This window comes from Oncorhynchus kisutch, linkage group LG3 (assembly GCF_002021735.2).
Source record: "Oncorhynchus kisutch isolate 150728-3 linkage group LG3, Okis_V2, whole genome shotgun sequence".
Classification (NCBI taxonomy): Eukaryota; Metazoa; Chordata; class Actinopteri; order Salmoniformes; family Salmonidae; genus Oncorhynchus; species Oncorhynchus kisutch.
The window spans coordinates 12,357,336-12,372,317 of record NC_034176.2 but is presented as its reverse complement, the minus strand read 5'-3'; the positions used below and the strand labels follow the sequence as shown (position 1 = coordinate 12,372,317).

General features: G+C 45.7%; 1 protein-coding gene across 1 annotated transcript in view; it reads left to right on the top strand.

Moving 5' to 3' along the window:
- Positions 1–13,456, top strand: part of LOC109872102 (adhesion G-protein coupled receptor V1) — a 280,286-nt gene extending 266,830 nt beyond the window's left edge. The window contains exons 88-90 of the mRNA XM_031817533.1: positions 6,531–6,716; positions 8,780–8,954; positions 13,022–13,456. Of these exons, the coding sequence (XP_031673393.1) occupies positions 6,531–6,716; positions 8,780–8,954; positions 13,022–13,140 (480 nt within the window). The 3' untranslated portion in view covers positions 13,141–13,456. The remainder of the gene's footprint in view (positions 1–6,530; positions 6,717–8,779; positions 8,955–13,021) is intronic.
- Positions 13,457–14,982: the final 1,526 nt, after the last annotated feature.

The window sequence follows — 14,982 nt, the reverse complement described above, 5'->3', positions numbered from 1 at the left end:
GATGTCATTGCATGTGTGGGTGGTGGAACTAATAGGTTGGATAAGGTATAGTGAGCAGGACTAGAGGCTCTACAGTGAAATAAGCCAATAAACACTAACCAGAACAGAAATGGACAAGACATATTGACATTAAGGAGAGGCATGCTTAGTCGAGTGATCAAAAGGGTCCGGTGAGTGGAGAGGTTGGTTGGTGATTTAGACAGCTAGCCAGGGCATCGGTAGCAAGCTAGCATAGGATGGAGGTCTGTTGTTAGCCACCTCCTGCGCTCCGTCAGTAGATTAGTGGGGTTCCGTGTGGTAGAGGGGATCAATCCAAATCACACAACAACAAAAATAAAAACAATAGATATAGTTATAGAGGCCCAAGAAGAAAACATAATAATAATAATAAAAAATAAAAAAAATAATAAAAAATAAAAAATGTCCGATTGTCTATTCAGATAGCAGCCGGTAAGACAGCTAACGGTTAGCAGGCCGCAGATGGGCGTTCAGGTAACGTCGCGACGGAGGAGCCAGCCGAATAACTCCTTCGGGTAGATAACGTCGGCAGTCCAGTTGTGAAGGCCCGGTGGGGCTCCGCGAAGGCAGCAAACCGGGTCCGGATAGGCGACTGCAGCCCAGGTGCGATTGATGGAACTCAGGAGTGATTGACGGAGCTTGCTAGCTCCGGAACAATTGATGTTTGCTCCGGAATCGACGAAGGCCGATAGTCACACGGATAGCAGCTAGCTAGCTGTGAGATCCGGGCATGAATGTCCAGAGAGCAGTCGAAATCCAGGGACATGGAGAGAAAAATTGGTCCGGTATGCTCCGCTCCGAGCCGCGCTGCGCCGTACAGAACTGGCGATAGACTTTCGAGCCAAAGGATAGCCGATGACCACAAACCGTGGTTAGCTGAACACCAACGACTTGCCAGTAAAGGAGCCAACTAGCTTCTGAACTAGCTTCTGGATTAGCTTCTGGCTAGTTTCAGGCCAGCCTCCTGGAGTTTCTGGCTAGCTTCTTGGAGGATTACAGATCTGAGGTAAATAATACTTTTTTATAAATATACATTGGTGAGGCGGGTTGCAGGAGAGTGTTTTGAAGATGAGTTGATGGAAAATAAAAATAAAATGTATGTGAAAAAGTTGTAAATATATATATATATACAGGACACGACAAGACGAGGACAAAAGACGTCTGAACTGCTATGCCACCTTGGATTGAAAGCTTGACCAGCAGTATGACCTACTTCCTCCAATGTTATCCAGTTGATATCAAGACTTCATGGAGATCAATCGAGTGTCTTTGTCTAAGACATGGCTTTGTTTCACAGCCTGTCATTTACGTCTTCCCTGCTACAATAAGCTCCAGTACAGGACAAATCCCCTGAAGATGTAGAGAGAGGCCAACTAGCCCCCACCCCCACCCCTACCACAACAAAGCATTCGTTTCCAGGGAGTGTTCTCTGTAAGACAGGAATAATTTATCTGGAACAGACAGTTTCCTTTTCTACATGTAATGAGTTTACAAAGCGAGCTGTGTTCAAGACCAGCGATTGAACTCTAAACAAATACATCTGACCTAGATATTCCAGAGCGCTCCTACTGCACTGCTACTCCTACTGCTACTGCTACTCTTACTCCTACTGCTACCCCTACTGCTGCTACTCCTCCTGCTACTCCTACTGCTACTCCTGCTACTGCTACTCCTACTGCTACTCCTACTACTGCTACTCTTACTCCTACTGCTACTTCTACTGCTGCTACTCCTACTCCTACTGCTACTCCTGCTACTGCTACTCTTACTCCTACTGCTTCTCCTGCTACTGCTACTCCTACTGCTAATGCTACGGCTACTCCTACTGCTATTCCTGCTACTGCTACTCCTACTGCTAATGCTACTGCTATTCCTGATACTACTCCTGCTACTCCTACTGCTACTCCTACTGCTACTGTTACTTCTAAAGCTACATCTACAGCTATTGCTTCTCCTACTGCTACTGCTACTACTCCTACTCCTACTGCAGCCACTCCTAATCCTACTGCTACTACTCCTGCTACTGCTACTTCTCCTTCTACTACTGCTACTCCTACTGCTACTCCTGCTACTATTACTACTACTACTGCTACGTGTACTGCTGCTACTTATACTGCTACTCCTGCTACTACTACTCCTGCTACTACTCCCCCTACTCCTACTCCTCCTACTGCTACTACTGCTACTCTTACTCCTACTGCTACATCTACTGCGGCTACTCCTGCTGCTGTGGCTCCTACTTCTACTCCTGCTACTGCTACTCTTACTCCTACTCCTATTCCTACTGCTACTCCTGCTACTCCTGCTGATAATGCTACGGCTAGTCTTACTGCTATTCCTGCTACAGCTACTGCTATTTCTACTTCTACTGCTGCTACTTCTACTGCCCCTCCTGCTACTCCTACTGTTACTCCTGCTCCTACTGCAGCTACTCCTAATCCTACTGCTACTGCTATTCCTACTGCTTCTCCTGCTACTACTACTGCTACTCCTACTACTACTACTACTACTGCTACTCCTACTACTACTACTGCTACTCCTACTTCTACTCCTACTACTACTGCTGATACTTCTGCTCATCCTACTGCTACTCTTGATGCTACTCCTATTGCTACTGCTACTCCTACTGCTACTCCTGCTGCTCTACTACTGCTGCTACTCCTGCTGCTACTCCTATTGCTACTGATGCTCATACTGCTACTCCTGATACTGCTACTCTTACTCCTACTCCTATTCCTACTGCTACTCCTGCTACTCCTACTGATAATGCTACGGCTAGTCTTACTGCTATTCCTGCTACAGCTACTGCTATTTCTACTCCTACTGCTGCTACTTCTACTGCCCCTCCTGCTACTCCTACTGTTACTCCTGCTCCTACTGCAGCTACTCCTAATCCTACTGCTACTGCTATTCCTACTGCTTCTCCTGCTACTACTACTGCTACTCCTACTACTACTACTACTACTGCTACTCCTACTTCTACTTCTACTCCTACTACTACTGCTGATACTTCTGCTCATCCTACTGCTACTCCTGATGCTACTCCTATTGCTACTGCTACTCCTACTGCTACTCCTGCTGCTCTACTACTGCTGCTACTCCTGCTGCTACTCCTATTGCTACTGATGCTCCTACTGCTACTCCTGATACTACTGCTGCTCCTATTGCTATTGCTACTCCTATTTTTACTGCTACACCTACTGCTACTCCTATTGCTACTCCTGCTGCTACTCCTACTGCTGCTACTCCTACTGCTACTCCTACTTTTACTGCTACTCCACTGCTACTCCTACCGCTACTCCTGCTGCTACTCCTACTGCTACTCCTACTTTTACTGCTACTCCACTGCTACTCCTGCTACTGCTATTCCTACTCCTACTGCTACTCCTACTGCTACTCCTATTCCTACTGCTACTACTCCTACTGCTACTCCTACTCCTACTACTACTGCTACTCCTACTATTCCTACTGCTGCTACTCCTACTCCTACTCCTACCTCTACTCCTATTGCTACTGCTACTGTTCTCTCTCCTAGCGATGCCAGCGTCGGGCTGTTTTGAACCTGTTGTGAAGCTGTTGCTGTCAGCAGGAACACAATTAAAGGACAATTGTTCTGCTTTGAGAGTCTGCGTTTACAGAGGAAAAACAATTTGTTTTGTGGGGAGATGAGGAACATTGAAATCAGGGCACTGATATTTGTGTCATGACACAGTCATTAAGGTTACGTCATCACCAACACTAATGGACATTAATAGAGTGGAATCAACAGACAGGAAATGTAAAGTACAGTGCTGCATTAGCTTGAATTAGGTGATTAGGATAGCAAATCTTCAGATCACGGATTACTGTTGTGGCTGCCATAAGCCTCAGAAACCCTAAGGAATAATTACAATGACGTAGGTTATCCTAGCTATCTATTGAGTTGGTATAGTATCTGATTATCACACTTGCTTCTGTCCTGTAGCATTTTTTTACCACAGTTGCTTATGTGCCTCTATGCTATTGCACACTTGGCAGTTTCACTCTCATTCAGGATGTTTCGTGTTATCTCCCTCATGCGGTACCTTTTCCATGAGGATCATTTTCCATGTTGTTATTGTTGTTGGAGTGACTGTTTCTTTGACTGTAAAAGGCTGTTTGTTTCTGCTCACAACAGCTGTGTGTGCAAACATGCAAAGAAGGTATTTTCTCTGCATCCATTTAAACTCTATAGACATTGTTAATGCTATGGCTGTATTCTACCATCTCTAAACCACAGCAGCATCACTACATGCAGTAGTCCACTGAGCAGCCGTTAGCCAGCTGGCTCCAGTGCACTGGCTATATTTCCTACATCCTGGTTAGTGGTTAGTTAGCACTGCTCTGAAGCTACTAGGCTACATCAGAGGACATCTGTACAGGAAGGGCAAACATCAGCGAATGGATAGAATATTCCTGAGAAGACTTTGGGCCCTATCACATCTAGGGAACTAGAAGCTTGATGTTTACTTGATGTCCAGGATGGTTATTTTCTTGCATTGCAGAGATGTAAGTCTGGATTGAATAGGTCAAGTAAACAAACAAATGTTTCAGTGTGTTCTAGGTACAGTGCATTCAAAAAAATATTCAGACCCCTTGACTCTTTCCACATTTTGTTACGTTACAGTCTTATTCTAAGATTGATTCAATCGTTTTTCCCCCCCTCATCAATGTACACACAATACCCCATAATGACAAAGCAAAAACAGATTTTTTAAAATGTTGTATGTTTTTATGGGGGTGTTTCCCGCCTAGGTGTTTTTGTAAGTCTATGGTTGCCTAGATTGGTTCTCAATTAGAGGCAGCTGTCTATCGTTGTCTCTGATTGGGTAGTCTAGGTGTTTTTGTAAGTCTATGGTTGCCTAGATTGGTTCTCAATTAGAGGCAGCTGTCTATCGTTGTCTCTGATTGGGAACCATATTTAGGCAGCCATATTCTGTGGGTATTTTTGGGGTGATTGTTCCTGTTCACATTCCTGTTTACATTGGCATTCAGGCCAAAGAGTTCAATCTTGTTTCTCATGGTCTGAGAGTCCTTTAGGTGCCTTTTGGCAAACTCAAAGCGGACTGTCATGTGCCTTTTACTGAGGTGTGGTTTTCATCTGGCCACTCTACCATAAATGCCTGATTGGTGGAGTGCTGCAGAGCTGGTTGGCCTTCTGGAAGGTTCTCCCATCTCCACAGAGGAACTCTGGAGCTCTTTCAGAGTGAGCATCAGTTTCTTGGACACCTCCCTGACCAGGGCCCTTCTCCCCAGATTGCTCAGTTTGGCCTGGCGGCCAGATCTAGGAAGAGTCTTAGTGGTTCCAAACTTCTTCCATTTAAGAATGATGCAGGCCACTGTGTTCTTGGGGACCTTCAATGCTGCAGAATTGCTTTGGTACCCTTCCTCAGATCTGTGCCTCGACACAATCCTGTCTCTGATCAATTGAATTTACCACAGGTGAACTCCAATAAAGTTGTAGAAACATCTGAAGGATGTCCAATGGAAACAGGATACACCTGAGCTCAATTTCGAGTCTCATAGCAAAGGGTCTGAATACTTATGTAAATAAGGTATTTCTGTTTTTTATTTTTAATACATATGCAACATTTTCTAAAAACCTGTTTTCTCTTTGTCCTTATGGGGTATTATGGGGTATTGTGGGGTATTGTGGGGTATTGTGGGGTATTATGGGGTATTGTGGGGTATTGTGGGGTATTGTGGGGTATTGTGTATAGATTGATGAGGGGGATAAAAGTATTTAATACATTTTAGAGATGAGGCTGTAGAATGTTTAGAATGTCCCTGATTGAGTTTAGTAATGTCGTCGTTCACGCTCATTTAATAATTTACGTTCTTTCTGTCTTCTATTATCCTATAAATTGATTTGTATCTGTCTTGTTAAATGCTACTGAAATCATTCTCTCCCTAGCTAGCTTTTAAATGTTTCATTCAACCTTTATTTAATTAGGCAAGTCAATTAAGAACAAATTCTTATTTACAATGACTGCCTGCCAAGAGGCAAAAGGCCTCCTGTGGGGATGTGGGCTGGGATTAAACATACAAATGTAGGACAAAACACACATCACGACAAGAGAGACACAGAAACACTATGTAAAGAGAGACCTAAGACAACAACACAGCATGGCAGCAACACATGACAAAACAGCGTGGTAGTTACACAACATGACAACAACATGATAGCAACACAACATGGCAGCAACACAACATGGTAGCAACACAACATAACAACACGGTAACAACACAACATGGCAGCAGCAAACCATTATAGCAGCACAAACGTGGTACAAACATTGTTAGGCACAGACAACAGCTTGAAGGGCAAAAGGTAGAGACAACAGCACAACACATGAAGCTGGCTGGTTAGCGCTGAGCCTCTGTACCTCTTATGTCCTCTCTCCCAGGGTGGTGTAGGGCTGTGACCTAACCTCCTCCAATAACACACACACACACACATAACCCCTGACCTTTGCCCTGTGCCCTCTCCCCAGGGCCTGTACGTGTTTGCTGTGTACTTCCTGATGCACAACCAGCTATGTTGGCCTGCCAAGGCCAGCTACACGGTGGAGATGAACGGCCAGGGCAGTCCAGACTCCGCCTACCAGGGAGGGGGTGCCGCCACCATAGGGGGGGAGATCAACAAGTCCACCCAGAACCTCATCAGAACCATGGAGGAGGTAACACACATGCAGTGTCGCCCTGCCATTGTTCCCTCCCTCACTGCCCCAGACTATGGAGAAAAATGGATAAGAAAGAGTGAGAAGCCCTGTTCAAGCCCTACAAGCTGACTGACTGACTGACTAGCTGACTGACTAGCTGACTGGCTGGCTGACCACTGTTACCAAAGCTCTGAGTCTGCTTTACCCTTACCTCCCATACCCCTTTGTCCCCTGCCCAGTGTTGGGGGGGGGCAGATGTTATGTCATTTCTCCTGGGAACACTCAGTCCCTTTTTTTCCAAAGTAGGAATCGACTAATCCTGTTTTTTTCATGAGAACACAAATGTTGTGATTTGGAACCTTGGGGTCCATCCCAGCAGCAGAGCGGAGGGAGCTGGAGACAAAAGAGAGAACATTGAGAGGTGGAAAGGAAAGGGAGGGGCGAGAGAGGCGGAGGGGATTGGTACATGGGAGGCATCTCGTCAACCCCCTTCAGAGCGGATATGACAAATCCACTGGTGCCTGGTGGTGCCTAATTCACCAAGATCTAGACACTCTGTACCCATTATAGACAATTACGCAGTGCTGTCTGTCATTACAGGCCTGCTCAGATAGGCTAGTACACCAGCTGTCGGTCTGGCTGTTGATGATATGTTGTTCATTTCAATCAGCTATGTAGTGCTAGGGTTCAAACTGAAATGTGCAGCCCTTTAGGTTCCCCAGGACCAGATGAAGAAACACTGAGATAAGCTATTACACCTGGCCTGCCTGTGTCTAACTGTCTTTCTGCATGTCTGCCTGTGTCTAACTGTATGCCTGTGTCTAACTGTATGTCTGTCTGCCTGTGTCTAACTGTCTTTCTGCATGTCTGCCTGTGTCTAACTGTATGCCTGTGTCTAACTGTATGTCTGTCTGCCTGTGTCTAACTGTCTTTCTGCATGTCTGCCTGTGTCTAACTGTATGCCTGTGTCTAACTGTATGTCTGTCTGCCTGTGTCTAACTGTCTTTCTGCATGTCTGCCTGTGTCTAACTGTATGCCTGTGTCTAACTGTATGTCTGTCTGCCTGTGTCTAACTGTCTTTCTGCATGTCTGCCTGTGTCTAACTGTATGCCTGTGTCTAACTGTATGTCTGTCTGCCTGTGTCTAACTGTCTTTCTGCATGTCTGCCTGTGTCTAACTGTATGCCTGTGTCTAACTGTATGTCTGTCTGCCTGTGTCTAACTGTCTTTCTGCATGTCTGCCTGTGTCTAACTGTATGCCTGTCTGCCTGTGTCTAACTGTCTGCCTGTGTCTAACTGTCTGCCTGTGTCTAACTGTATACATGTCTGTCTACCTGTGTCTAACTGCCTGCCTGTCTGTCTAGCTAGTTGTCTGCCTGTCTAGCTGTCTGGGAGGGTGCTGAACTCTCTTTCCTTCACTACTCTTGTAGACATTCAGTGATCTCTCTCTCTCTCTCTCTCTCTCTCTCTCTGTGTGTGTCTCTGTCTCTCTCTTTGTCTGTCTCTCTCTCTCTGTGTCTTTCTCTCTCGGTGTCTCTCTCTTTCTCTGTCTCTCTCTCTGTCTTTCTCTCTCTCTGTGTCTCTCTCTGTCTCATATTCATCAGCAGCAGGCTCAGAGCCTGATTTTGTACGAGGCCCACTTGACGCCTCATCCTGCATTAACCCTTTGGGGAGCTTGGGCAACAGACTCTGTGTGACCCTCCATGTCTCAGACGTGATTACACGGCTCACAGGCCCATTCTCTGCTACCCAGAGCGGACTTGGTGCCAGAATGGGCCTGTTGTGTGTCATTGCATTAATCATGGAGATTTAGGTGACCCATTTACACGCTCATCTCTGGTTAGTGTTGTCTATGAAACGCCTTGAGGATAACCACTTGGCCATCCAGACACTCCAAATGTTAGCTCATAAAAGGCACTGTAGAAATGGAACCCTGACATACTTTAGGGTCTGTTATTTCAACTTGTTGAAATTTGTTGGAGTGGCTGTCTTTGATAATACCATATTCAGTCTGTAAACGTGTGTGTCTGCGCGTTTCTGCGGCTGTGTGTGCTTGCGTGCGTGTGTGTGTGTGTGTGGCAGGTGTCCGCGGACTGGGAGCGTGCGTCTCTGCGTTTGGACAGCCAGCCCAGCAGTGTGTTTAAGCAGAGCCCTCAGGGCGGAGCCTATGCCACCGACGGAGGTTTCATCAACACCAACCTAGTGGCCGACGATGAGTCCCAGGACTTTGATGACCTCATATTTGCCTTAAAGACTGGTAAGAATCATCATCGCTGAGTCCCACATGGCACCCTATGCCCTATGTAAAGCACTACTTTTTTCAAGGTTTTTTATATTTGGCATTTGGACATTTACACATAAACAGGTAGTGGGCAAAACACAAACTGAACCCTTACCACATCAATCCCAACCCCCTATATAGTGCACTACTTTTGACGAAGGCCCATAGGGCACTTTGTAGGGAATACTGTGCCATTTGGGACGGATCCTATTGCAAATCCTGCACACGTATTCCTCATCAGCCATCAATATGAAGCCAATAACTAGAGTCCAGAGTTATTCCTGGTCAGGTCACATGCTCAGGAAAAACTCCTTGTCCTACTCCTCAACACCATAATGGTGTCATGGGAGAAGTGAAAAATGCAATGACTCACTATAAATACAAATCACATCTTATACCCTCGTAGGCTAAAGTTACAATGACTCACTATAAATACAAATCACATCTTATACCCTCGTAGGCTAAAGTTACAATGACTCAGTATACATCATTCTTTACATTTTACATTTTAGTCATTGACCCCACGCTCTTATCCAGAGCAACTTACAGTCAGTACATTCATCTGAAGTTTGCTAGGTGGGAGACGGATAACCACATATCACAGTCATAGCAAGAATATGTTTCCTCAATAAAGTAGCTATCAGCTGGGTCAGAGCTAGTAAGGGGGAAAATAAGTCAAGTGTTAGTTCAGGAAAGGCCTTTTTGGAGGGGTCGGTGTGAGGAGGGGGTGTGAGGGAGGCTGGGTGCTGTGGGATTATTTAAGACACTCTTTGAAGATGTAGGGTTTCAGATGTTTTCAGAAGATGGGTAGGGACTCTGCTGTCCTGGGAAGCTGGTTCTACCATTGGGGTGCCAGGACAGAGAAGAGCTTAGCCTTGGATGAGCTGGAGCTTCCCTTCTATAGGGGTGGGAGGGCCAAGAGACTAGAGATGGCAGAATGGAGGGCCCGGATTGGGGGTGTAGGGTTTGAGCAAAGCTTGAAGGTAGGGAGGGGCAGTTCCTCTTGCTGCTCCATAGGCAAATACCATGGTCCTGTAGTGGATGCGAGCTTAGACTGGAGGCCACTGGAGTGTGCAGAGAGGCAGGGTGACATGGGAAAACTTGGAATATCATATTCCCCTCGTAGACTAAAGGTCCAATTTGTACTTGAGCATACATTCTCCATCTGGAATATGGGTGACTCACATATGGCTTTTAACCTTTGTGTGTTTTTTTCTCTGTGTGTGTGTGTGTGTGTGTGTGTGTGTGTGTGTGTGTGTGTGTGTGTGTGTGTGTGTGTGTGTGTGTGTGTGTGTGTGTGTGTGTGTGTGTGTGTGTGTGTGTGTGTGTGTGTGTGTGTGTGTGTGTGTGTGTGTGTGTGTGTGTGTAGCTATTACTGCTGGCCCTGCTCAATCACTCCTTTGCAGAGCTTTAATCCTGCACCCTTAGGAACCGTTTTTCCTCAGTCATCAACGTTTAATGAGATAAGGGGCTAACAGCAGACTGATATATCACCCCTCCCATTCTCAAGTCACAGAGTAATCGCTTCATGCTGCCTAAATAACAAGTGGTAGACCCAACTGAACACATGCCAAGTGGTGGACCCAACTGAACACATGCCAAGTGGTGGACCCAACTGAACACATGCCAAGTGGTGGACCCAACTGAACACATGCCAAGTGGTGGACCCAACTGAACACATGCCAAGTGGTGGACCCAACTGAACACATGCCAAGTGGTGGACCCAACTGAACACATGCCAAGTGGTGGACCCAACTGAACACATGCCAAGTGGTGGACCCAACTGAACACATGCCAAGTGGTGGACCCAACTGAACACATGCCAAGTGGTGGACCCAACTGAACACATGCCAAGTGGTGGACCCAACTGAACACATGCCAAGTGGTGGACCCAACTGAACACATGCCAAGTGGTGGACCCAACTGAACACATGCCAAGTGGTGGACCCAACTGAACACATGCCAAGTGGTGGACCCAACTGAACACATGCCAAGTGGTGGACCCAACTGAACACATGCCAAGTGGTGGACCCAACTGAACACATGCCAAGTGGTGGACCCAACTGAACACATGCCAAGTGGTGGACCCAACTGAACACATGCCAAGTGGTGGACCCAACTGAACACATGCCAAGTGGTGGACCCAACTGAACACATGCCAAGTGGTGGACCCAACTGAACACATGCCAAGTATGGGACCCAACTGAACACATGCCAAGTGGTGGACCCAACTGAACACATGCCAAGTGGTGGACCCAACTGAACACATGCCAAGTGGTGGACCCAACTGAACACATGCCAAGTGGTGGACCCAACTGAACACATGCCAAGTGGTGGACCCAACTGAACACATGCCAAGTGGTGGACCCAACTGAACACATGCCAAGTGGTGGACCCAACTGAACACATGCCAAGTGGTGGACCCAACTGAACACATGCCAAGTGGTGGACCCAACTGAACACATGCCAAGTGGTGCTCAGTACTTTTTCTGTATGGAATATATATATAGCCCCTGGTCCAAAGTAGTGCACTATAATAGGATTCCATTGGGGACGAAACCATAGAATGGTGATGTCATGGCTCTTTCGTAGTGACCAAGCCGTCAGTGCTCTGTGAAAGAGTCATGACATGTAGCGTGACATCCTCATACAGTTTAGATGGGACGTCTCTTCGCCACACATAGCTACTACGTTCACTGCGGTTGGATTCTTTAGAGAGGACACATGTTAGTTTTATTAACCTTCCTTCTCTCTCTCACCAATTAAGATCTCTGTTCATAGAAACACACCCCATGGAAAGAGACGTGACATTTAACTTGTATACCAGTCAAGCCTGGTAGCCGTGTCCATATCATGGAAAAGGATTTGACCCTTCCTCGTGGTGGCCAGCCAAGCCCCTGAAGGGCCCCATGCTAAACGGGTTAATCTGGCACCTCAATGCTAACCGGGCCCCTGGGAGTGGGCCGAGAATACACACCAGTATCCACACCCAGAAAAACACTTGTCCATTGCCGTGGTGATGCTAAATTAAAAGTCTCCCTGGCGGTAGCGGACTTGGAGGGAGTCAGAGGTGTTAATGAGAGTGGATTGGGTAGAGAGGGTAATGTTACCGTAAACAAAAGCCTCGGGGAGAGGAGCGCTAACCCTTCTTCTGCCGTCTGTGACGTGGATTGTGTGCGTTGTATTCTAATAGGCAGTTGTTATGGAGGATGAGTTAGAGATAGCCAGAGAAACGCTCTCACCCATCGGTACACCCCAACATTCAGCCTCAAGAGGAATACAGGTATGGATGGAGTGGCATTTACATTTTAATTACCTCTCTTACTGGTCAAACAACAACCAATCAAGGTTAAACAAGATTGAAAAGCATAAAGAAAAATTTATAAACACAAATATTTGCTATTATGTCTTCATCAGAGTGCCTCCAAGACCCCCTTTGGTTGTTGTGGAACACCTGAAGCGCTCCAACTACTTACAGTATTTCCTATTTTCTTCAAGGTTAAACAGAATAGAGGGGGGGGGGGGGGTGATTATTATGGGTAAAAAAACAACCAATCCTGGCCACTCTTGAACCAGATAGAAAGTATGCAGACATTTTAATGGACCTGTATATTTTCATAATAGGTGTATCCCAAACAATACCATATTCCCTTAATAGTGTACTACTTTGACGAGAGCCCCATGGGTCCTGGGGTATATATAGGGAATAGGGTGCCATTTTGGATACTCCATTGTTCATACCTTTGGTAATGTTGAAAATGCTATTTTACATAAAGTGTTGATTATTGATCAGTCTCTTTTCACACAGGACACTGCAGCAGGTGTTGATGTTGAAATCTTCGGTCTACAAAGAACAAATGACTTGATGTTTTGTTAACGAGTCTCTAAGTTAACACTGAATGATGTCAAACATTTATCATAGCTCTGATCCACGGTGTAGTGTACAGAGAGTAGTGGATGAACGCGCACTACGCCTTGGACCAGAGATGACAGCATTATTAATAAGTGATGCTTGACATGCGCTGTCTCTGTCCCCCTGTCAGGATCGGGCCTTAATCTGAGCGACAACGAGTCGATCCACGGGAGTCATGACGGTGGGAGTACGGCCCCGTCTCAGATAGTAGAACTACGACGCATCCCCATCGCAGACACACACCTCTAACCTCCCACGTTTTTATACCACAGAGAACAACACAAGTGTTTTTAATTTTCTACTGCACAAAAACATCACGTTTTTTTTAATAGAGCAGTTTTGGTTTTCGTCAGTTTGATGTCATGAAAGCTGGTGATGTTTTTGTCTGTTTTTATATGAATATATCAATGTGTTACTAAATGAACGTGTAAAGGTTCTCGAAGCTGATTTGATCTCTCCTGGGTGTAAATTCTTTTGTATAGTTTTTAGGACACAAGCCAGCACCCTCAAACCTGCTGCTAAGGTTTCTTTAACATTGTTAATAAATATTTCAATAGATATTTTACATCGGACTGTCTTGATTCAATTGTGATTGGGTTTAGAGTGGCCGGCATTAGTCTATGGGAAATGTCAGCAGTCAAACATAAAGAGAGGAGAACCTGTGTGAGAGTTGCGTAACGCAGGATGTGGAATTGCTGAGTGGCTGTGGGGTCACGCAGTCTCGTGGGGCAATTTCACAAATTTGTTATACACGTTCTGAGAATTCTGGTCCATGGAAAGGTCTGAATATTTCTCCTTGTGTCTGCAGGAGGCGGAGGGACTATGAACTATAGATGAGATAATACCTCATCGTAAAACCTGTCAATCTACGGTTGCACGTTACGTTAAGTTCTATGTCAGCTGACGGTCTACTCAATGCATTCTCAATTAGCGCTGATGAAAATTACCATAAATAAGAAAAAAACTGAGGAAGTGAATGACCAAAAGTGGTGTAAGACAATAGAGAGTTTGTGTAGTTAACAGCAATTGAATAAAGATTGGGTTTGGATAATAAGTTAAGCAGTTCCACAGGCCGAAACAAGGAACAGCCTCACCAAGCTGGAGCACTGGTGCCAACCCGGAGCACTGGTGCCAACCCGGAGCACTGGTGCCAACCCGGCATCAGGGGCCTGTTCAGAAGCGTGCAACGTTGAAGAACGGTCAGATAGAAATCAATTGCGCAGAACAAATAGAATTGTCTGTCAAGTTGAATAGTGGATCGAATCCGCTCTATTCATTACATTTCTATCTGCAACCTTACTGAATACACCAGGTTTCTGTATTAATTACATCTGAAAGGAAACACCTATGTATCAGGAAATCTTTATATCAATAGAGTGTAATAAAAATGCATAGGTCTTCGTGTGAGACATTCCTTTATGACAAAAGTTAAGATCACAAATAAATTATTACCCAGACTGATATTACCCAGAACTTATTAGGTATGAAAGTAAGACCCAGATGCAGACAACGTCGAATTAACAATGGTTTAGTATTCCAACAGGGGCAGGAAATAGACAGGTCAAGGCAGGCAGGGGTCAGTAAACCAGAGGTGGGGCAAAGGTACAGGTCGGCAGACAGGCTCAGGGGCAGACAGAGTGGTCAGGCAGGCTCAGAGTCAGGACCGGCAAGGTTCAAAACCAGGAGGGAGAGAAATAGTGAGACTGGGAAATGCAGAAGCTGATAACAAAAATGCTGGTTGACTTGACAAACAAAGATTTGTATAAATACACAGGGGATAATGGGGAAGATGGGCTACACCTGGAGGGGGGTGGAGACAGTCAAAGACAGGCGAAACAGATCAGGGTGTGACAAGACTGACATTACCCAGACAGACATTGTGTCTGTATGCATGTGTGTGCTTTGAACTGACCTTTGACCTCGTAAATTGCTAGACCTGGTTAATTAACGGAGAGAACATTTTTTTGGGGGGGGGGGCAAAGCTGAGAGACAGAGGGAGTATTACTAGCTGAAGATGAATGTAGTCAGTTTGGATTGTTGAACACTGAGAACACCAGCTAATGGGCTCTGCATAGATTCCCTTCCTCTTAT